This window comes from Syngnathus leptorhynchus, chromosome 7 (genome assembly GCF_054491065.1).
Source record: "Syngnathus leptorhynchus isolate UIUO chromosome 7, UIUO_Slep, whole genome shotgun sequence".
Classification (NCBI taxonomy): Eukaryota; Metazoa; Chordata; class Actinopteri; order Syngnathiformes; family Syngnathidae; genus Syngnathus; species Syngnathus leptorhynchus.
The window spans coordinates 9,619,893-9,644,020 of record NC_141201.1 but is presented as its reverse complement, the minus strand read 5'-3'; the positions used below and the strand labels follow the sequence as shown (position 1 = coordinate 9,644,020).

General features: G+C 41.6%; 1 protein-coding gene across 3 annotated transcripts; it reads left to right on the top strand.

Annotated features, from left to right (window-relative positions):
• Positions 1–563: 563 nt before the first annotated feature.
• Positions 564–23,738, top strand: sacs (sacsin molecular chaperone). Of its 3 annotated transcripts, none has more exons than XM_085916711.1 (11): positions 564–694; positions 2,095–2,208; positions 4,903–5,053; positions 7,076–7,166; positions 7,250–7,335; positions 7,423–7,534; positions 8,013–8,159; positions 8,333–9,821; positions 10,552–10,643; positions 10,796–10,822; positions 11,132–23,738. In XM_085916711.1, the coding sequence occupies exons 2-11, from the start codon at positions 2,186–2,188 to the stop codon at positions 22,681–22,683; spliced, it is 13,770 nt and encodes a 4,589-aa protein (XP_085772837.1). In that variant the 5' UTR covers positions 564–694; positions 2,095–2,185; the 3' UTR covers positions 22,684–23,738. The 3 variants fall into 3 exon arrangements, with proteins under 3 accessions (XP_085772837.1, XP_085772836.1, XP_085772838.1); XM_085916710.1 differs by lacking the exon at positions 564–694 and adding an exon at positions 1,752–1,892; XM_085916712.1 differs by lacking the exons at positions 564–694; positions 10,796–10,822 and adding an exon at positions 1,752–1,892.
• The last annotated feature ends 390 nt before the right edge of the window (positions 23,739–24,128 follow it).

Below are 24,128 nucleotides of genomic sequence, written 5' to 3'. Positions count from 1 at the left end.
TTTCATATTATTACGTTTGCAAGAGCATCTTCATTTAGTCAACTCTTGACACGTGATTCTTTTGCAGTTAGTGCACTAAATGTGGCTGCCAAAGTTCTAAAACGCGTGAAACGTTCAGAGGCGATACAGACTTGGTGTTTTGTCTCCATCTGCTGGAATATTGCCATAATTGATGCAACGTCATTTACTCGACGTGTTTCCCTTTTCTATTTTTGTTTATTGGGTTTGATTTCTATTACTATTTAGCGTTTGTCTGTACTCTACCAATAATAATGATTTTCTTTATTTCTCCTTGCATTAAAATACAGTAAAAAATCGAATGGATCCATATAATTCAGTTTCTTTAGTTTTGATTGTCTGTGCCATAGCTTGATGCATTTGCTAAAATCTATTCAATATGTATTCAAATAATGATGTACACTACGCCTATGATTGACTTCATCGCTTCTGCTGTGCGCTGTGTGTCACTGTCACTTTAAGGAACTTGCGCTTTTGACAAATGACTGCAGCGTCCATGTGATACCACGCATACCCCCGGCTCTGGGATATTTGTCATGAAGTCTGATTACATGAGCCAACCAGAGTTCATGTTGGGTGGGATGACATTCATGTGATCTTGACATCCATGTGATTTTACTTCCAAATGCACAGCAGCGTAGAAGGTATCTTTCAGAGGTGCAGCTGACTTCATCGCGTGAGTGTCCCTTCACCTCCTTTCTTACTTCAATGCGGCAGATGTGAGATGAACGCACCTTGTTGGGATGACAGATTACGGCAATTCTGTTTTATATCCCAAAACATGACCATGCCGCTATATATATCTCAAGACAACACAATGATTCTCCGATGAGTGGTGTGATACATATCATTATTGGGTTTTTTTTGTAATTGGATTACTAGATATGTTTGAGGTTTCTTGAGGTTCTCTTATATAGGAGTGCTGATGTCACTTTCTGTACCAGAATTGTCCAAATTCAAATGCTGTTGAATGCAGTCTTTCCTTTTTCTTGCCAATTTATTTGATGATTTATTTATTCCAAAGTTACGCGTCGTGCGCATTTGCAGCGATTTAGCATTTCAGTCCTATCAGGACTTCGGGGAAGCATTTTTTTTTTTTTTTTTTTTACCAAATAAAAAAACAACGTTTGTTATTCTAAATCCAGAAAACACTCATGTTTATTTTTATTATTTTTTGTCGAGGGCTTTAAATTGTTTAAATGATTAAATGAAACTATACTTCCGGAGCAGTCGGCGACATAATTTGGATTTGAGGGTGAAATCTCTCGGTGTCATAACAGTCTGTGTACATGCAATTAGCCAGGAAAACACATTTTGTTTAGGAAATTGAATTCACGATGCTATAAAGTGATTTGAAACAAATCCTGACGAGCAGATAGCATATAGTAACACGAAATCCATCCTATTTAGTTTTTGGAGTTACACAAATGCGCATGCGCTTCACATCACCCACGAATGTCACTGACTTAAAAAATAAAATAAAATAGGACAAATAAAAATAAAATGGGACAAAGCACTCGTGTTAAAGTGACTATAATTCGTGCCTGAAGAATAGTTATTTTCTGGGAGTGCATTATTTCCAATCAAACGTACAGGTACATTTTGCAATTTAGGATTTGTTTTCAGCGTGTTTTCCGGACGACACGGAAGTCAGTGGCTTTGTACCATCTCGCATGATGTCTACTCTTGACCAGGCTAATTCATTTTTATTCTTAGAACATTGCCTTGGAAGGAGGCGCTATTGTAATTGCAGGAAAACACCATGCCCACTCATGATTGCTGTTGTTACAACGAGTATTTCCTGGAATACGTCCTGGTGTAAAATTGACAACTATTTCAGGGACCCTTTATCGGTGCGCATTGGTCAGACTCAAGTGAGTGCTAATGAGATAGCCGGATAACGCTCCAGTCCTTGCAACATAACACCCACCGGCAAATTGAAAAAGAGAACCTCTTTGCTCCGTTTTTATTCCAAATTGCTTCTCTGCATCTTGCTATGTTGTATCCTACTCATTGCCATTTCAAAACTCAAGAGACAGGTGTTTTCATGGAAGTAACGGGGTTCTTGTGTCGCAGCCCGAATGGAGTATTCTTACGCGAAGACCAGAACATAGTCCCGTGAAAGTGCTTCTGTGCTGGGACGCATAGCAGCAACAGCAGCAGCGAGATGGACAACTCTCCACACCCGTGGTAAGTTAAGATAAAATCATATTATACATGAGAAAATGTGCAAATATGACTGTAGCTGCTTGTTGCAATGAGAGCGTTGGTAAATCTTTTAGGGATGTCAATGTTATTCTGATTCATCTCTAGTCATTGCAAGCAAAGTTGAGCGTTTGGTCTCGGTCCTTTAAACGTGTTAGTATTTTTGGCCAATTAGATTCAGTTGAGTCTATTATGGCCAGTGATGGCTGGCTGCCCCACCCACACAGGAACATAAGCAACATCTTCGATCCACTGCTGCTGAATGAGATCTTTTTCTTCTCTCTCTCTCTCTCTCTCTCTCTCTCTCTCTCTCTCTCTCTCTCTCTCTCTCTCTCTCTCTCTCTCTCTCTCTCTCTCTCTCTCTCTCTCTCTCTCGCTCATGAATGTTTTGATTTTTCAGTGTTGATTAATTGAAAAAACACACGAATAATTTCAATAATATGCAAAGAAAAAGTTCTATCACGTCAACCTAGATATTTTAAATACAGTGGAGCCTTGGGTTTTGAACATCCCGGTTCTCGAACAATTCGGTATTCGAACAAAAGAATCGAATTGTTTTGCTTCGGATGTTGGATGAAATTCCGTTGTCGAACCTCGCGAGATGAGCCGAAAGGAAGCAAGTGGGAGCGGTAAAGCCATCCTAAAACACAAAGACGCTCCGAAAGCGATGCCACAGTGAGCGCCCGGCGCGCTGCAGTTGAGCGATCGGACCAAATTAAGCTCCCTGCGCACTGAGGTCCACTTCAATTTTGGAAAGTCCATTAGGACTTTCAGAAGATTTTCTAAATTTTAGCGACCGCTCTTTCACAATAATGCGACCAGCGCGGTGCAGTTGCGCGGTCGGCGGCGCGCTTCGGTTGCGCATTCGGCGGTGCGCTGCAGTTGTGCGATCGGACAAGATTAAGCTCCCTTCGCACTGAGGTCCACTTAAAATTTGGAAAGTACATCAGGACTTTAAAAATATTTTGTAAATTTCAGCAACGGCTCTGTCACAATAATGCGACCAGCGCGGTGCAGTTGCGCGGTTGGCGGCGCGCTATAGTTGCGCGGTTGGCGGCGCGCTATAGTTGCGCGTACGGTGTAGCGCTGCAGTTGCGCGATCGGACAAGATTAAGTTCCCTGTGCACTGAGATCCATTGAAATTTTGTAAAGTACATCAGGACTTTAGAAATATTTTCTACATTTTAACGACCGCTCTGTCACAATAATGCGACCAGCGCGTTGCAGTTGCGCGGCCGGCGGCGCGCTACAGTTGCGCGTTCGGCAGTGCGCTGGAGTTGCGTGATCGGACAAGCTTAAGCTTCCTGCGCACTGAGGTCCACTTAAATTTTGAAAAGTACATCAGGATTTTAAAAATATTTTCGAAATTTTAGCGACCGCTCTGTCACAATAATGCGACCAGCGCGGTGCAGTTGCGCTGTCGTGGACGCGCTACGGTTGCGCGTTCGGCGGTGCGCTGCAGTTGCGCGATCGGACAAAAATGCACAAATGAAAAAATTAAATTTTTTTTTGCTTGGAACGGATAAAAAGATGTTTCCATTTCATATATAAAATCATAGGTCTAGTACTCGGTAATTATTTTCCATGGGGTCACACCTCATTGTGCAGGACGCTGCCATGTCTCACCACTATCTTTCTGCTATGGAAACCTGATCACAAATTTGCTAAATCAATGACAACAGTGTCACAAATGCAAATCCAATGTACTACTTACTTTTCCACGTAAAGGAATATTAGAAGATGTTTGTGATGACATTTTGCTTGCACCTTTGCTCAAGAAACTGGTGGTAGGTTTGCAAAATCTGGTCTCTCTTAGGCACCGTAGTGCGCGTGCTTCAAAATGCATGTTTTCAACTCAGGCCGTTGCATTCTATTAGTCCACCACTCGATGGCAAACTAATTATCCACACTGTCCCTTTAATATAGCTTTCTGTTTTTGTGGGCATTTCCTTCCCATTTTACTCCCGTTTATTAGTGTTCTTTGAGGAATTGAAGGGTTTTTTAAAAAAAATTGCCCAATGCATTTCATTGAGCCTCAATGATTTGGAAATTTTTGCTATTCGCTACTCGCCAGCCTGGTTCCTATCCCTCGCGAACAGTGTTATTCTGGTAAGACACATATTGTATGAAAGAGCAGGAGAAAACACAAGCCTCATTCATGTGACATCTTGTATGCCGCTTTTGTAAGGTAGCATGAATCAGTGATGTTAATTCCTTTAGTAAAACCTTCAACTGAATACAAGCGCCATCTGTTCCTTCTCACGTTACTTCCAAATTGTACCTTTTAATCAATACAGACTCAGAACACTATGCATCCTTCCAGTAAGAGACCTCATTTGATCTTTTGTTTTTGTCACTGCTCCTATTTTGAAGAAAGCCTTTTATTCCAGAAAAAGTCAATGTAATAAAGCATTTGAAACAAGTTGGTTGGAAAGAAAATTAGAAATGATTTGTTCTGTATTGATTAAGACATTAAAGAACACTTCAACAATTTCAAATTATACATAGGATTAAAAATATTAGGCAACAGAGTGCAAGAAAGCTGCTGGCTACATTATACATATAGCACTGTAGAAACAATCCTTGTCATTTTATACTAGTATTAAGTATTTATATGACTAACAAACATCTTAAATATTTACCTCAATTTCATCTCTCTTTTTTTTTGTTTTGTTTAAGGTTGCCTCGGGTAAATGTACATCACGACTACTTTGGCCCGAGGTCCTACCAGGTCTCCCCTTTGACATCGCTTGGTGATGTGAAGCAGCTTCTCTATGAAGACACAAACCTGCCTGTCAGAGAGCAGCGACTCATCCACAATGGCAAAGTGGTATGTTATACCTTGTCAGATGTATGGGCCAATCAAAAATGTCCTTTTATATCACATGGGCTTGCACACACACAGACTAACACACACTCGCACACAAAGCCGCTTTTATCCATTACTCAAAGCAACATGAAACTTTGAATGGGCCTGCTCAGCGACACTTTAACATCATCGATGCAAAACATCCTGAAGCAGGTAAAGTCAGGCCTAAACAATGAAAGCATGCCAAAATTGCACCAAAAGCTAACATATAACAGAAAAGCGCTTTTAGACATCAGACGAACTCAAGGGATCAACTTGACTGTCGCTTTTTTCTACACTAAAACACCACCAAGTCCGACCAACATGCTGTTATCCTTTTGCAAACTTTTTAGCCCCTAAAATGCAGCTTTTACACTTCTGTGGCTTATCCGGCATGCTGCTAAAGCATCCAATTGGGTTTGGTCACATGACATTTTCAATGTGAGCCAGAGGGCACTCTGATTTCAATTTCAGTCAACAGTATGGAGCAGTGCAAGATAAAATCTCAGCCACCTGACATGGATAAAATCACATTTTTATTGATCCCATATATAACCTTTTAGTGATTGTTTTTGTTCATTCAAATATTTGTTGCCATTAACCAGTGATGACCAATTTATTTTCTTTTTCAATTAAAAAGGAACCTCTCCTTCTTCCATTCAGTATGCCGAGTTCATGTTTTTCCCCCTGTTGGAAAACATCCTATAACCAGTTCATTTTGAGTTCTACTCTGGGGTTTTGTCACATTGCACTAGTAAGAGAGCACACCCATAAAATACAAGAACTGATCTCTCTGTCTGTGACTGGAGATAAACACAATTAGCAGAAAACATCCCAGTTTCAAGGTCCTGTTATATAATTCTGAGATACTCATCTAAGCCATTAAGAGTTAATTAACTGTGGAGAAAACACCAAACGTTGGTAATGTATCGCAAAATAATTGATATTTATCTATAGTTTTACACATAAACATTGAGAACAAGAACTTGTGGTGGATTTTGGTTTCTCTTGTTGTGTCAGTGAACATGACTGGGAGCTGACCTCGCGTTGACTGAAAACACCAGGTGGTGGCCGCGGCTCTGCCGCTCCCCTGATCTCATATGCAAAAATTAGCTGCAGGCCACAGCTACATACTACAAATACTGCATAGCACAAGTTCATGAACCTGCACTTTACACGAGAATCGTACAGTCACTAACCATATCGTTTGATACATCTCTGCCTCTGCATGACACGGTACTACTGAGATATGAGTAGAACATTAATGTTAAAAACATTACTTATAATTTATGACATTGTGTTGCATTATTAGCTTGTTGTGGCAATCCAAACTGTCCATTACAGTTTATGTGAAGTGTGAATTTCTGATATGATATCTCTTCACATGTTGAGGCCTGTGACTACAACGCTGTGTGAAATAAAAGCTCCTTGTCCTGTGCTGTGTCATGAGTTGATTCAGAGTGTGAGTCTTCCTCCACCAAAGTCAAATCAATGTTTTGATATTTTTTTCTTTGCTTGCAGACATAAGACTATGCTACTCTTATACAAACAGCACAGTGCCAACGTGCAGTCTCAATAAAAAATTATTGCGCCATCATCCTCCTTAGGGAGTGAGTGGGCTGATTGATGACTGTACTCTCTGTGGTGTAGCCATGATCAAGATGATGACTGAGAGGTTTTTGTGTGCACTACACGCTTGGCCACTCATTTAATACTGTACGTGTAAGAACTGCTGATCACAGTGGGTCACACTTTTACCTTGCAAAGATCATAATAGCACCATCAATGTTGCATCATTTTAAGTAAGGTGTTTACTAGCCCTCATAAAGACGGTCAGTTCTGGATTTCAAGTGTGGTTTGATGAAAAACAATAAATGGCAGTGGACATGTGTTGTGTGTACCAACATTGTATGTTTCTACAATGAAATGCCTTTTTATTTAATCTTTTGCTGCATCCCATTTCATTATTATATTTTTACTTGTCATTGTTTGTTTTTTTTGTAGCTAGATGATAGCATGCCGATTGGTACTTTGGTGCCCACAGGAAGACCTGAAGTATCTTTCACACTGGAGGGAAGAGGCCTCCGAGGTGGAGGTAACGCTAAACTGCCTACAATGATTGTGAAGTCTTCCACTTCTGTCGTGAATGGTGACCTTTACCCAGTTTTTGTTTGACAGGGAGATTTGGCCAAACGGCACCACCACTGGTTGAATTTCTCAAAGATATTCTGAGGAGGTACCCCGAAGGTGGACAGATTCTGAAAGTAAGTGTCGCAACACATTTACTTTAAAACCATGAGGAAACCCCATTTTTTTTCAAAAACGTAACATCTCAACGTCATACTTAAAAGGAGCTGATTCAAAATGCTGAGGATGCTGGAGCCACCGAAGTCAAGTTCATGTATGATGAGACAGAGTATGGAGTGGAGTCACTGTGGTCACCTGACATGGCTGAGTATCAAGGTTAGTTCTTAGCTGTCAGACTGGCCTGATAATCACTGAGGTGCTACTCTAACAACAAGACTGGCCCTTGTGTGTTTTTCTGCTGTTAAGCATTATTGAGCATCTGGTCTCAAGCTGATCCTTTGCTCTTACCTCCATGTGACCTGAGAGATTTATTACAGAAGCAATTCACCTTTAAATTCTTGACCCACAGTACAGTCCAGTACAAAACAATATAATATCAAATCAATATGAGTGGTTCCAGGACCTTGTCCTGCCTTTCATTGCAAAATATTCACTATGCTCACTTTGATTACATGGAAGGAAGGTGTGGTGCATATACTACCTGTTTTCTTCTCACATTCCTCTTTGTGAATTCAATCGTCAAACTTACAATTTGAGAGCAATGTTTTCCCCAGAAAGATAGGAAAGATTTTTTGAAGTTACCGTTATTAGGGAGGTATTATCTTAATGTGTTGGCGCCGTTATGGGTTTCCAGGTACGGCGTTGTATGTCTACAATGATGCTGTGTTCACTGCGGAGGACTGGAATGGGATTCAGGAGATAGCCAGGAGCAGGAAGAGAGACGATCCGCTGAAAGTTGGACGATTTGGGATTGGATTCAACTCTGTCTACCATATTTCAGGTTGTCCCTTGGGAAAAAAAGTCTTTGTCTCTATCTTATTCCTGCCCAGTGATTACTCCTTAGTAGTAAAAGAATAAAGGCACAAACACTGTACCCACAAACTCTTCTCATACTCAACAGTTGCAGTAATATACACGGCAATGTACTTATGTTATCCCTCTCTTTTTGTTTAGATGCCCCCTGTATATTCAGCGGAGATCAGATTGCCATGCTGGATCCTCACCAGACTCTATTTGGAGCGAACGAGTCAGGACAGTGTTGGAATTTAAAGACGGACGTTAAGGAAATCTCGGAATTGTCGGACCAGTTCGCCCCATTTATCGGGATATTTGGGAGCTGTGAGAAGACCATTAAGAATGGCTGCTTCCCTGGAACACTCTTCCGCTTCCCACTGCGCACAAAACCCTCCCAGCTCAGCAGCAACCTTTACAACAAAGAAAAAGTTCTGGAACTTTACGAGTCATTCAAAGCTGACGCAGATACAGTGTTGCTTTTCCTGAAGTGCGTTCAGAAGATCTCTTTGCATGTGCGTGAATCTGATGGTACAGAGCGTATGTTGTTTCAAGTTACAGCTCAAGAAAATACTGATGATAAATGTGAAAGAACAAAGTCGCTCAAGACTCTGGCCGAGGCAGTCGATAGCTACAGCAACCATGTTCCCAGTTCCACCGTTACCTGTGTCACTTACCAGGTCAGTTTAGAGACTCGGGATCAAACCAAAAAAGAGTCCAGAAGGATGAAGTGGCTTGTGTGTAATGGAGTTGGTGGCAGAGGAATGTGTGCGGAGTTGGACTCTCTTGCAGATGACTTAAAGTTCATGCCTACCATCGGCATCGCTCTCCCTCTATCATTGATGGACAGAGAAGATGAAGGGGCCACCTCTGGTTTCTCAGGACGAGCGTTTTGCTTCCTTCCCCTTCCCCCAGGTGAGGAGGGTGAGACAGGACTTCCCGTACATGTCAGCGGGTTCTTTGGCCTGACAGATAACCGGAGGAGTATCAAGTGGCGGGATGTGGACCAGTGGAGGGATCCAGCTGCCTTATGGAATGAGCTACTGATAATCACTGTCATCCCTCAGGCTTATTTCATTCTCATCACTGAGGTTATCAAAAGGGTACAGACCAAAATGGACCAAGACTTTCCATTATGCCCAAGAAAGACCTATGTGGCCTGGCCTGATCCAAATCGGGTCAAATCCAGGTGGAAACTCATTCTACAGCCCCTGTTTCATGAGCTTCTACAGCACCATGTCTTCTTTTCCCTCAGTGAAAGCTGGGTCAGCTTCGACCAAGCTGTGTTTTCAGAGCTCGACCTAGACAAAGACATTTCACAGACAGTCATTAACTACCTCCAAAGCTCAGGGATGCAGGTAGTGCAGGTGCCTACTGCAGTGGATTCAATCTTGGTGGCTTATGGCACTCTCGAGTCCACAGAAGTGAAAAAGATTACGCCACTCTTGCTACGGCAGCTTGTCAGGAAGTTCAAACACAAAGGACCCTTAGAGGAAAAGCTGCTGCTTCTGGAATTTGTACTGAGTGACGCCAATTACGGTGACCTAATAGGACTGGAGCTCCTGCCCCTTCAAGATGGAACAGTTACTACATTTTCATCTTCTGTCACTGAAAAGGATTCTGTTTATATTACATCTCCCGAGTACCCCAGGTAACGACTTTGTAAAATTACTACAACAGTACTACATTAGATGAGTAGTAATCTACACATACCTTGCCTTAGAAGGAGCCCCTTTTACATGTTTTGAGTTAACAGATTTTTTCCTGGGTTGCTAGTCAAAGTTTGACTTACCAGCAAGCCTTAGTTATACCGTCCCTCAACACAAAATATTTTAATGCCATCATAATGCCCTCACATGTAGGAGAGCCATCGTCACAGATCACTTTCATCCATTTATTAAATAAGACAAGCAATCACACCGGGATTTTTTAAATATTTATATAATTTTTTTAATATATATATATATTTTGATCCCAATTACGTGCATCAAAGTCATGTTTCTTGCTAAAATATAATAATTACAAATTGTCTTCCTTCATATAAACATTGAGATAATGCAATTATGTTTGTATGTCTGACTTAAAAAAAGAGACTAAAAAAGGAGTTTATTGTCAAAGGAAACATGTCACAGCAACAGTGATTTTGTGAGACCTTAAACTATCAAAGAACAAAAACAAGATTGGGAATTTTTTTTTTTGCTGCAAAACAATTTATTTACAGAGGGTGATCAAGGAACAAGTTAAAAACCCTTACGCCAAGGTACTACTGCATATGATTCAACTCCATTAGCTCTTAAGCTATGGTAGATTTCATTTTCTTTTTTAACGAAGTAACATGTTGTGAATTAATAATATAACATTAATCTTGACTTTATCATCAGGTGTCTGTACCCAGGGCTTGAGGGTCGTTTCATTCTGGAAAGTATTAAACCTTCAGTAATGGAGCGACTAAAGGAAGCCGCCAAAAGCAGAGGTAATATGATGTTGATTTATAAACTTCCATTACTGATTTTTTTTTTTTGCAACACGGTGACAAGAAATTCGTCTTTCTTCGTTTTTCATACAAATACAAAACAGTATACACTAGAATATTTAATTTCATACTTCCAAAATGTGTCACTACAGTTCAGCGGTATCATTGGGGGTGCTCAGGTACGTAGGTATTTGAGATGTGTCAAACACTGACCTTTTTACTACTAACACAAACTAATGCATGTCTGGAAAGGAGCTCCAACTAAACTTTGAAGTGTCTATCGAGAATAAAACCAAGTCCTGTGCTCAAATTCTGTAGTAGATCATTTTACACAAATTCCCCCCTAAGAAAACACTAACACATTTCTGCATTTTGAAACTAATAAATGGCTTGTTTGGAATGTGTCAAATTATTTCTCTTTTAGTTGATATATTGTTAGATTATTACAGATTTCTTAAACTTGTTAACTATCTTTGTCATTTAAACAGGAAGACCCTGTACTCAGCTACAAATGTTGAACCCTGACCGCTCAGCAAGACTCGTCAAGGAGATTCTATCGACAACTTGGCCAAACAGAGACTTCATTTCCGAATGGGAACCTGGAAACCGACAGCTGAAGCATCCAACAGTTTCTTGGTTAAAGATGGTTTGGAAGCATCTCTACATACATTTTGCCGATGACCTAAGTACCTTTGACAATATGCCTTTAATTCCGTTTGTGCCACTGGAGGAATGCATGGAAAAAGTTCAGCTTTTACGCCTCAAAACTCCATCACCCATTATTCTCGTTGATGAAAATGAAACGCCGTTCTCTGAATGCCTTCTTGAAGTTATGGAAAAGCTTGGCGCTGTGGTCATGAAAAAGCAGGATTCATGTTTGCAGCATCCCCAACTCAAAAACTACATCCATCCCTGCTCTCCTGCCATGTTGCTGCGAATTATGGATAGATTGTCAATGCAGCGTTTAGTTAGCCAAGTGTCATCATTTTCTGTCCTAGATAGGATTACTCTCAGAAACTTCCTATCTGGATTGTCTGATGTCACAGAAAAGGAAAAGCACACGCTGCTTGAGCTTTCCATCTTTGAAAGAGTTGGAGCCTGTCCAGAAGGTGCTTCAGCTTTTACATCACTGAGAGGGGCCAGAGCCTTGCATCACAGAGCAAAGTACCCACCAGATGTAAAGTTATCTCAGTGTCTGGTGGGCTCCCACGATGAGGAGTCCATTCGCCTCATCAAAAAACTAAAAGTTTTACAGGTGAAAACAACTGATTGTTTGAAAATGATCATCCATGATATTCAAAGTGGATTCTACACACCAGATGAGATAACCCAAATCATGCTATGGGCACTTAAACATTTGGCCTTCCTTAAGAATGAAAACTCATCTGTCATCGGATGGCTTTCTGCTCTTAAATTTATTGAACTGCCTTGTGGAAGGTTAGTGTCAGCGTCCGAAGTTTTTGATCCGGATCTGGAGATTCTGCAGAATTTGTTTTACAAGGAAGGTGAAACCAGGTTTCCCACTAGTACATTTACCTCATCTCCTGATATTCTCCATTCACTCCGACAGTTGGGGCTAAGAAATGAAGTACAACTCAGTGAGAAAGATGTTCTACAAGTGGCAAAGAAAATAGCAGATTTACAAACCCATCCAGATCCTGAGTGGGAGTTTGTATTAAAAAAGGCCAGAACACTTCTGCAAATTCTCAACAAACAAACCAAACTGGTCAAATCAACAGATACTCAGGCATCTTTGTTAAAACTCAAGTGGGTACCTGTCTGCAAAGAAAGGCCTCCTAACTACCCCAAATCCCTTGCTTGGGTTGGAGACAATCTCAACATCAGCTCTCTGTCCGAGATGTGTAACATATCTCATGCTGTGCTTGTGGGATCTTCAGTTCCCTTGGTAGAACACACATCTGCTGGTATGAAGAAAACACTGAAACTGACTGTAGAGCCACAGGTGGATCAGGTATTGCAGCACCTAAAAGCAGTGAATGACTGGCATAAATCTCAATCATTCACCACAGAAGATTGGTATCAATTCCAGCAGATCCTGTTTGAGATATATGGCTTTATGCAAGCTCATCTTGAGGTTGCTAGAGAAGCAATGTCATCATTGACTTTTGATTGGGTGTGGACTGGGAAGACATTCTCACTTCCTGGCCAAACAGTGTTAAAACCCCTGCCTAATTTAGACCTACAGCCATACCTGTACTCTCTTCCCAAAACAATGAGAAAGTTTCACAAGCTTTTCAAGCTTTGTGGTTCACTTGAAGAGGTTTGTACAAACCACGTGCTAAAAGTAATAGCCACCATCCAAACAAGGAGTGAAGGTGAGATGACCAAGGAGGAAAGCAAACACGATGTTCTGCTTTTGATCAACATTCTGAGGTGGCTTTACAACAATCAAATACATGTTGAGACTAACATGCACGTTCCCATTCTTAATTATAAGGATCCAAGCAAATTAGCAATGAGGCCCATTCATGAATGTACTTACTGTGACATCAAAGTTGACGATTTGAACGACCTACTCGAAGATGCATCAGAGCCGATAATATTGGTCCATGATGACATCCCTATGAAAACTGCGGAATGGCTAAAAGTGCCATGTTTGAGCACAAGGCTGATTAACCCAGAGAATCTTGGTTTTGAGCAATCAGGTCAACGTGAACCTCTCACAGTTCGAATAAAGAACATACTGGAGGAATATCCGTCTGTAGCAGACATTTTTAAAGAGCTTCTTCAGAATGCAGATGATGCAAGTGCAACAGAATGTAGTTTTCTTATTGACATGAGAAAAAACACGGACATTCGAGAGAATCTCCTCGACCCGGGCATGATAGTGTGCCATGGACCGTCCTTGTGGTCTTTCAACAACTCAGTTTTCACAGATACAGACTTTCTGAACATCACGAGGTTAGGTGGATCAGTGAAGAGATGTGAGGCAGACAAAGTTGGTAAATTTGGCTTGGGCTTCAACTCAGTTTATCACGTCAGTGACATCCCCATTATATTGAGCAGAGAGTTCATGATCATGTTCGATCCAAATATCAATCACATCAGCAAGCACATCAGGGACAAGTCTAATCCTGGGATCAAGATCAACTGGAGCAAACAACAGAGACGTTTAAGGAAATTCCCAAACCAGTTCAAGCCTTTCATCAATGTCTTCAATTGCCAACTTCCTCTTGCCCAAGATTTACCATATAAATACAATGGAACTTTGTTCAGACTCCCATTCAGAACCGAGCAGGAGGCTTCAGTGAGTGAAATTAGTAGCTTGTACTACAACACCACTGATATCTACTCCCTTGTTGACGAGTTCAGTATATGTGGCCATCGGTTCATTCTGTTCACTCAACATGTTGGCTGTATGGTCCTAAAATACTTGAAATATGAAGAACCAAATCCCGCTGGAGCTCAAGATGTCGTGACCATAAACAAAAGCGTGTGGTCATCCAAAGCTTCGTATGGACCTCTGAGTATCTTGAAATCTGCAGCTAAGGTAATGAAGAAAGTAGTAAGCACCAATAAAGTACCCTCTGATATTCCCAAATCTGGGTGCATCATTCGTGTGGTAGTGGAAGAGTTTCATAATGTCTTCAAACGCATTGTGGATCTCCACTCCCCATTATTCAGAGGTTCGGAGGAAGATCCAAACCAGTACTTTGAATTGGCTGCCAAAGGGATTCAGACAAGAAGATTAACAGATGAGATGCCCCAGAAGGCGGTTGAGGTCACCAACTGGCTTATTTGCTCATGCATGGATGGAACTGAGGCACTCAAATTTTCACTCAGTGATAGTGGGAAAAGGCTTGGACTTGTGCCCTGTGGAGGGGTGGCTGTTCTACTTACAGAAGAGGAGAACAGGAAATGGACCGTTCGATCAAATGCCATCCCAATTGGAGAGGTGTTCTGCTACTTACCTCTCAGAATAAAAACAGGCCTACCAGTCCATATTAATGGTTGCTTTGCTGTGACTTCCAACCGCAAAGAGATATGGAAGACAGACACAAAGGGAAGATGGAATTCTGTCTTCATGAGACATGTCATTGTTCAGGCCTATTTGGCGGCACTCACGATGCTTCGTCTGATGGCTGAAAGTGGGGAGCTTCTTGACTACAGCTATTACGCAACCTGGCCTGATCCAAGTCAGGTTCATGATGACTTCACATTAATCAGTCAAGGGGTCTACCAAGAAATAGCCAAAGGAGGTGATGGAGAGCAGGCAAAGTTCTTCTCCGACGGAACATGCTGGGTGTCAATAAAACATGTCAGATTCCTTGATGATGCCCTCCTTTGTAAGCCACACATTGGTCCTGCCGCTTTCAAGATTTTCTTAAAATATCTCAAAAAGAGTGGCTCCCAAAACCTTTGCGCTGTTGAACTACCTGAATGGGTGAAGGAAGGATTTGATGATGCTGGATGTAAGAGAACCTTGATGGAAAACACCTTGACAGAGAAGCAGTTCTTCGCAGATGTCTTTTTACCTCACGTCGAGGAAATTGATAAAGATCTTCGAAATCCCTTAATGCTCTATGTCTTGAATGAGAAAATGGAAGAATTTGCATCAATTCTCCGGGTAACTCCTTGCATCCCCTGCTCCGGTCCCGAAAGGGAATTAGTTTTACCCTCCCGACTCATTCACCCAGAAGGAAGAGTTGCCAAACTCTACAACACCGATGATGGAAGATTTCCCGCTGGAACTACAAAAAACTACCTGAATCCGGTATGCTTAGTCAAGCTTCTGCAGTTGGGCATGGTGAAGGATGATTTGTCATGGGAAGATTTGGTCGAACGTGCTGAATCAGTTGATTCTTTGAATGAAAGTGATCACGCAGCCGCGTGCTTTCGCAGCAGTGTGATTCTCAGCCTCATTGATGAGAAACTGAAGATGAGAGACCAAGGATCACCTGAGCTGCTTGAAAAGCTACGGGACATCAAGTTCCTCCCCTTCCTAACAAGACCTGCAGGGTTCTCACTACCTTGGCATGGTAATAGCTTTCCCCCAACAACCATGTTCTCTGCAAGAGAGATATTCACAACTGAGCATCAGGAAATAGTGTGTCTGATGAAGGTAGTTTTGAATGAGAACTCACCTTCTTTCAAAGGTTGTGGTGCAATGTCACTGGCTGTGAAAGACTGCCTCGGTCTAATAAAGAAGCCCTCAGTTGAACTCGTGATCAGTCAACTCAAGAAACTATCTCAGGCATTTGATGGTGTTACACTCTATCAAGAAAACATAACAAATGCCTGTTACAAGTATCTACATGAGGAGATGCTTCAAAGCGACAAAGCAAAACAGAAATTAACTGTGGAACTCAAAACATTTAACTCTATTTTGGTTGAGAACACGTATGTAAATCCCTCCATAGTTGCATTCCACCTAAATTTTGATGCAGCTCCACACCTTTACCAGCTTCCTAACAAATACAGAAACAGCTGTCGTGAGCTCTTTGAAAATGTCGGCGTACAGCCCAGCTTTGCAGTTGATGACTTTTCATCAGTACTTGAAACAATGAAGCAAGAATGTGGGCAAAGAGCTCTCACTGAAGAAAACTTCCAGCTGTGCCGCAGAATTATTAGTGAGGGGATATGGAGCTTGATACGTGATAAAAGTCAAGAATTCTGCCAAGCAAATTATGGTGCCATTCTTTTACCAGACTCTAATCTGACACTCCAGCCATCGAAATCACTGTGCTACAATGACTGTCCGTGGATCAAAGTCCGAGACTGCTCTGTCAAGTACTGCCATGGAGATATTCCAAGAGAGGTTGCTGTGAAACTAGGAGCAGTCCCGAAACGTCACAAAGCCTTGGAGAGGTATGCATCAAATGTTTGTTTCACAGCGCCTGGAAGTGAGTTTGGACAAAAGGAAAAGCTTACAAGTAGAATCAAAAGCATCCTGGATGCTTATCCATCTGAGAAAGAGATGCTGAAAGAGTTGCTTCAAAATGCAGATGATGCCAAAGCTACTGAAATCTACTTTGTCTTTGATCCCAGAACACATCCCAATGAGAGAATATTTGATGATAAATGGATTCCAATGCAAGGTCCTGCACTTTGTGTGTACAACAATCAGCCTTTCACCGAGGACGATATCAGAGGAATACAAAACCTTGGGAGAGGAACAAAAGAGGCAAATCCAGGAAAAACTGGCCAGTACGGCATCGGATTTAACTCTGTCTATCACATCACGGATTGTCCCTCATTCATCTCAAACAATGACATTCTGTGTATATTTGATCCACATGCACAGTATGCACCTGGGGCAACATCCGTGAGTCCTGGAAGAATGTTCAGAGACTTGGACTCTGACTTCCGATCTCAGTTTTCGGATGTGCTTAATCTGTATTTGGGAGCGCATTTTAAATTAGAACGCAGCACAATGTTCAGATTTCCCATCCGCTCTACACATATGGCAAAGAGATCAGAGATCAGCTCCATCCCAGCGTCTGACAGAATGGTGCAAAACCTCCTAGAAAAGCTCAAAAATGATGGCGCAGAGCTTCTTATGTTCCTTAACCACATGGAGAAAATATCCATCTGTGAAGTCAACAATGCAACAGGAGAATTAAATGTACTCTACTCCGTAATTGCTAAAATAACAGATAGTGATCGCTTAAAACGAAAGCAGTTCCATGCCTCTGTCATTGACAGTGTGACCAAAAAGAAGCAATTAACTGCTATTCCAGTCCAACAGATAACCTACACATTGGACATAGAGGACACAGAAGGTAATTTGACCACGTGGATGGTCTGCAATCGTTCTGGTTTCCCAAACATGGAACTTGTCTCAAAAAGTGTGATATCAGCTCACAAGAATGAAGACATAACACTATTTCCGCGTGGAGGAGTCGCTGCATGTGTTAGCCACAACTACAAAAAACCCCACAGAGCGTTCTGCTTTCTGCCACTTTCACTCGAAACTGGCCTCCCCTTTCATGTCAACGGACATTTTGCCTTGGACTCTGCCCGACGGAACCTGTGGAGGGATGACAATGGAGTTGGGGTGAGAAGTGACTGGAATAATAACTTGATGATGTCGCTGATAGCACCGGCTTGTGTGGAACTGCTGATTCAGATCAAACGACGATGCTTCCCGGGTCCCGATCCAACTCTGACCGTGCTTCAAGGAACTCCCCTTCATGTTGCAAAAGATATCTTGAAAAAGTTTTTGTATTTCTTCCCAGTGAACAAAATTGACATCCAGCCTGATTGGTACTGCCTGGTCAAAGCCGTGTATAGCTGCATCCACATGGACCTGAAGCGCCTTCTCCCCGTAGTCAGAGCGCCACAAATGGACAACTCTGACATGCACTCTGTCATTTACATCTCATGGGCGAACACATCCACTGCGAGCAAGAATCGAGCCTTTTTTGACAATCTGCTTCAAGATGAACTCCAGAACCTGAAAAACACAGAGTACAATCTCACCTCCAGAAAGTCTGTGGCTGAAAATGTTTACAGGCTGAAAACCTTGCTTCTAGATATAGGTTTCAACTTGGTTCACGGTTGCGACGAGACCGCAAACCTCTACTTGTGTTTGGAAGACGCAGGGATAGCAGTGAGTTATGTCACACCGGCAGAAGTCCGCAACTTTCTTCATACTTTCTCATCCCCAGACACCTCTTGTCATGTTGGAAAACTCCCTTGCCGCCTTCAACAGTCAAACTACAAACATCTTCATAATTTGAAGCTCATTGTTGACTACTGCTTCAGAGATGTTGATGTGGAGGGAACCATAATTGAAGGCCTACCTCTTTTGCTCTCAATGGACAATATTCTTCAAGTGTTTGATTCCAAGAGACAGAAATTTCTCACATCACACCATGAGCTGATCCCATCCAGAAAGGAGATGTTCATGAATACAATGCATCTGAAATACAGCATCATCTTGTTGAAGGCGGATCTAGCAAAGATATTTGACATCAGCAGCTTTGGTGACCTCCTGGGATCCGTTATTCCAAGAGAGTATCAAACAAAGATTCCTGTTAGGTGGCGAGATACATTTGGTAGTGAATCCTGGCTTAAGGGTGTATGGAACTTCATCAGTGAGAATGTGGCTGTCAAGGAGGATGAAGAGGATGTCAAACCAAGTTTTGACACGGTACTTGACATCCTGAAAGAGTGGGCGTTGCTACCCGGAATCAAATTCATGGCAAGAGAAAAGCTCATTGTGCCTGAGTATGACATGCTTTTACCCCTGAGTTTAATGAGCATAGCCATATTTCCACATGGCCAAAATGACAAAATATTCCACACCCTAATGAAAGCTGGATGCATTCAACTTGCTGTGAACAAAATTTGTGTCAAAGAAAATCCAATCATGCCTTTTCTGTCACACCATACAGCAAATGTCGAAAATCCATCGAGTGTTCTGAAATCTCTTGAGTACATGATTCAGACATCTGCATTCAAGGCAGGAAGCCTGACTGATAAGGACTTTGAGACTCTTCTGTTGTATTTCACTTGCAACCTAGCGAGCCTCACACAACAAGATGCACAGAGCCTGAAACTACTCCCATGCTTTAAAGCGGTCAGTGGAAGGTACATCAGCATTTCAAATTATGGGTCCACTTACGTGCTTACAAAGAACATCCCTACTGCAGACATCGAGAAGTGGGCCCACACAGCCACATTTGCATTTCTTGCCGATAACCCGCAATTGAGAGAGATGTACACTTTCCTTGGCTGTGTGCCAATTGATGACATACAAATCTATCTTCATCATCTCCTGCCAAAGTTTGAAAGTCTTTCCTACAATGCCAAAGCTGAACACATTGTCTATTTAAAGGCTAGACTATTGTCAATGGAAGAGTCTTGTGAGATGAAGGACCAGCTGTTTTACAAATTGGAAGGGCTGACATTCATCTATGACTACTCAAACAGACTCAGGTCAGTCAACTTTTTCTTTGACGCAACAGTGCAAGTGTTTGAAATGATGCTTCCTGCAAAATCATTCATACCAATGGATTTCTTCAGGAAAGTTGAGCAATTGTCAAAACCCAAGAACGCCTCATTTTCGCACACTGCCTGGATAACATTCCTGAGAAAAATTGGTTTGAAGCATGAAGTATCCCAGCAGCAAATTCTTCAGTTTGCAAAAGAGGTCAGCATCAAATCACAAACGGAAAATTGGGCCAAAGACAAAGTACAAAACATCATCGATGTTCTCCTGAATCATATTTTCAAAGACAGGGTGGACCTGTTTCAAGGTACTTTTCTGAAAGAGCTCTCTATGATACCCTTCCTTTGTCCCGAGAGAGCCCCCAAAGAATTGATAAAGCTTCATTCACAATACCAAGAAATGAGTGGAACACTTCCTCTCATTCGCTTCAGTGGGTCTCAAGTCAATCCCAAATTCAAGCAAACAGATGTCATTCACTTACTGTGGACAGCTTGCCCAATTTTGCCTGAAAAAGCTACCCCTTCAAGCATAAAAGAGCAAGAGGGAAGCCCACTAACTGGACAAGAGCAACTTGACCAAGTGCTAGCCATGTTGGGTGTCAACTTGGACCCACCAGTGGAAAAAGTCATTAGTAACTGCAAGAATGTCTGTAACATATCCAATCCAGATGATGAAATGGTAAAAACAAGGAACAAAGTTTTGAGGTCCACCTATGAGTTTTTAAATGCAGATAAAAGAGATTTCCGCTACCAGCTTCGCGGGGTGGCTTTTGTCATGGTGGAGGATGGTTTTAAGCTCCTGAAACCCGAAGAAGTTGTGATTAATTTGGACAATGAATCTGACTTTAAGCCCTACTTATACAAATTACCACTGGACCTCGGCACTTTTCATCAACTGTTTAAACTTCTCGGCACGGAGGATGTTGTCTCAACCAAACAATATGTTGAGGTGCTGTGTCGGATCTATAAAAGTTCTGAAGGCAAGCACCTTGACCCGAATGAAATGAGAACTGTGAAAAGAGCTGTGTCCGGATTGTTCAAGGCTCTTCATAATGAGCCCGTAGAAATGCGGAAAGATCTGGAAAGTCTCAGAGATTTGATCTTTTATCTTCCGAGTCATGATGGAAGATTAGCCAAATCGAATAGTTTGGTCTATGATGATGCCCCACATTTCAAAAGCAGAATTCAGGGTAACGTTGGCGTTCAGATGCTTGTGGATCTGAGCCAGTGCTATCTGGGTAAAGATCACACCTTCCATACAAAGTTAATCATGCTCCTTCCTCAGAATCTAAGGCCAAGACTGCTAAGTAGCATTCTTGAAGAGCAACTGGATGAAGATTCCCCTAAAATGTGCCAGTTTGGAGCCCTGTGTTCACTTCAAGGTCGCCTCCAGTTGTTGCTCTCCTCGGAGCAATTCATCACAGGACTGATCCGAATAATGAAGCATGAGAATGACAACGCATACCTTGTGAATGAGGAAAAAGCCATACGGCTCTGCAAAGCACTCTGCGAAGGACTGAAAGTATCTTGCTTTGAGAAACTCCAGACAACGTTAAGAGTAAAAGGATGTAGCCCCATCCCACATAGCCGCAGTGAAACCCTTGCCTTCCTCAAGAGGTACGGCACCGCTGTCATTCACCTCTATATCCAACATTCAGACAGCAAAGACATTAATTTTCTCTTAGCTCTGGCCATGACACTGAAATCTGCCACAGACAATTTAATCTCGGACACCTCTTATCTCATTGCCATGTTGGGCTGCAATGACATCTACAGAATCACAGAGAAGCTGGACAACCTCGGTGTAAAGTATGACTCCACAGAGCCTTCTAAACTTGAGCTCCCCCTCCCTGGAACACCGATTCCCGCTGAGATACATCACACCCTCCTCATGGACCCAATGAATGTTTTCTACCCTGGAGAATATGTGGGTTACCTTGTTGATTCGGAAGGAGGAGAGATATATGGGTCCTATCATCCCACATACACGTATGCGATTATCGTTCAGGAAGTAGAACGAGAAGAGGAAAATATAACTGTCCTCGGGAAGTGTTTCCAGATTGACATTGGTTACAGCGAGTACAAAGTAGTCAGTTCTCTCGACTTGTACAAATTCTCAAGACAAGATGAAAGTGCCAACATGCGGGAAAGTAGTGCTCCATCAACCCCCACAAGTCCAGATAGTCGCACCTCTGGCCAGCAAATGACCCATCCTCTTTTTGCGAGCAGAGACAACCAGAGACCTCCCACACAAAAACAGTCCCCCAAAAAGATCAAGCTTAATGCTCTGCCAGAGATTCTGAAAGAAGTCACCTCAGTAGTTGAGCAAGCTTGGAAACTTCCCGAAACCGAGAGAAAGAAAATCCTGCGTCGATTGTATCTAAAGTGGCACCCGGACAAGAATGCGGAGAATTTGGACATTGCGACAGAAGTCTTTAAGCATTTACAGAATGAGATCAATAGAATGGAAAAGCAATCTTTGGCCGACCAGCAGAATACAGACAGAGCATCCAGGAGACCGTTCTCATCCTCCTCCGCCCGCTTCCAGTCAGAGAAGTTCTCCTTCCAAAGGTTTTATTCGTCATGGAACCAGGAGGCAACAAGTCACAAGCCCGATAGGCAACAATCCAGAGGAGGTTACACGAGCTATGCTGGTTCACACTCACATAGCCACCGTTTTTTTGTGCCACCGACTTTTAAGACGGTCGGAAATCCCGTGGAGGCTCGCAGGTGGTTGAGACAAGCCCGAGCCAACTATTCTGCGGCTCGCAATGACCTCCACAAAAACGCCAATGAGTGGGTCTGCTTTAAATGCTACCTGGCCACAAAGCTCGCCCTCATTGCCGCAGACTACGCGGTCCGAGGAAAGTCTGACAAGGACGTGAAGCCAACGGCCCTGGCGCAAAAAGTGGAGGAATACAACGCTCACTTGTCCGGACTTGTCAGTGATGTTCAGATCCTGGAAGGCTATGGCGTGGACAGTCTGCGAACTCGCTACCCTGATCTTCTGCCCTTTCCACAGATTCCCAATGACAGATTCACGTCAGAAGTAGCCTTGAGAGTGATGGAATGTACAGCGAGAATTGTCATAAAGCTTGAAAACTTTGTCCAGCAAAAAATCTAAATCAGGTGCACTGATGATGAGTGGATGAATGTGTGCAATATGGGTGTCTTGCTGGCAGCTTATGATTACCTATGCACTTGGGACTGAGTGTGAATGAATACATGCGCGGCTCTCATTACAGGTCAGGCTGCCACAGCACACATTTGCTGTTATATAAATGTGCATATACTATACTGTACATATGATTGCCTCAGCAATATGTTTTGTTTACCAAAATAACTGATGTTGAGTTTTTCTTAATGCTGCTTTTTACTTGATATTTTTTTACACAATAATATTGATCTATTTTATTGCCACAGAATCAGGAATGTAAAAGATGTGCTCATACTGAAAAAATACAGGTCATCTCTAAGTATTAAATCTTGTAAAGTAATGTCTTATGTCTGTTGTACTTTTTTTTTGTATGTATGTTTGTTTTGTTTCATTTATGCAGAAGTTGTACATTTTATGCAATTGCAGGTTTTTTTTATGGATGAAGCACTTTTTAAAATTATATTTATGTTCTTGTTCTTTGTCTCATAATCTAGGAACAATTCACTGTGAAATGAATTGATCTTTTTTGTCTTTTTGTTCGTTCATTTTGCTGCAGCAATGTCAATTAAATACAGCAAGTGTTGGATAAAGATTTTGTGACTATTAGTCATCTTTACATGCTTAAAAGAACCTACAGTTTGTGCAGTTGCTTGTATGATCCATAAAAATATTTCTGTCACTAACAAATTTACTGAAAATTTTAGTTTTATCTTGATTCTTAAGTGCAATATGGGTCCAGGTATAACATCTAAGATTTCCTTCTTAGGAAAGAGAGAACAATTTTTTTTAATATAAATGTTTATTCACACAAAAAACACACTGGAAATATCTTTTAAAATGTTATGCTATTGTCATCTGACTGTTATTACCTAAAGCCCAAGATGATGGCAGTGGGAACTCAAATAAAAATAAAATTGTGTGATCATATAATTCATAAATGTGAATGTACAGTGTGGCATCTTTGAGACTGCTTGTGATTTAGGGCTATACAAATAAACTTGACTTGACTTGACTTGACTTGACTTGACTTGACTTGACTTGACATCAGAAGGCTTAATAAATCATTTTTAAACCTTAACTCATTGAATTTTTTAAAAAACATCTAATGTTTAGTCCAGTGCTTCTCAATTAATTTTTGATGTGTTCTAACTTTGTGTTCTAACCCTTTATTTAGAAAAATGACCATGTTTAGGAAGGTTTGGTTTTTGAAAACGGCTGAGTATAGTAAGGATTTTTTACAAAAAAAAAAAAGACCATGTAGAGCATGACTTTTTTTTTATTAAAAGAATGACAATGTAATCCTTTTTTTTATTATTAAAAAAATCTTAATAAAATTTTAAAAAATGAAAGTCTTCTTTTATCAGTGGATCAGAGGCGTAATGATCACCTCTCACATCAATTTTAAATAGCTA

Excerpts from the sequence above, each read along its gene's own strand:
- sacs (XM_085916711.1), top strand. The coding sequence starts at position 2,186 with ATGGACAACTCTCCACACCCGTG. Across the intron at positions 5,054-7,075 it reads TCATCCACAATGGCAAAGTG|CTAGATGATAGCATGCCGAT; the intron begins GTATGTTATACC and ends TTTTTTTTGTAG. Across the intron at positions 7,535-8,012 it reads TGACATGGCTGAGTATCAAG|GTACGGCGTTGTATGTCTAC; the intron begins GTTAGTTCTTAG and ends ATGGGTTTCCAG.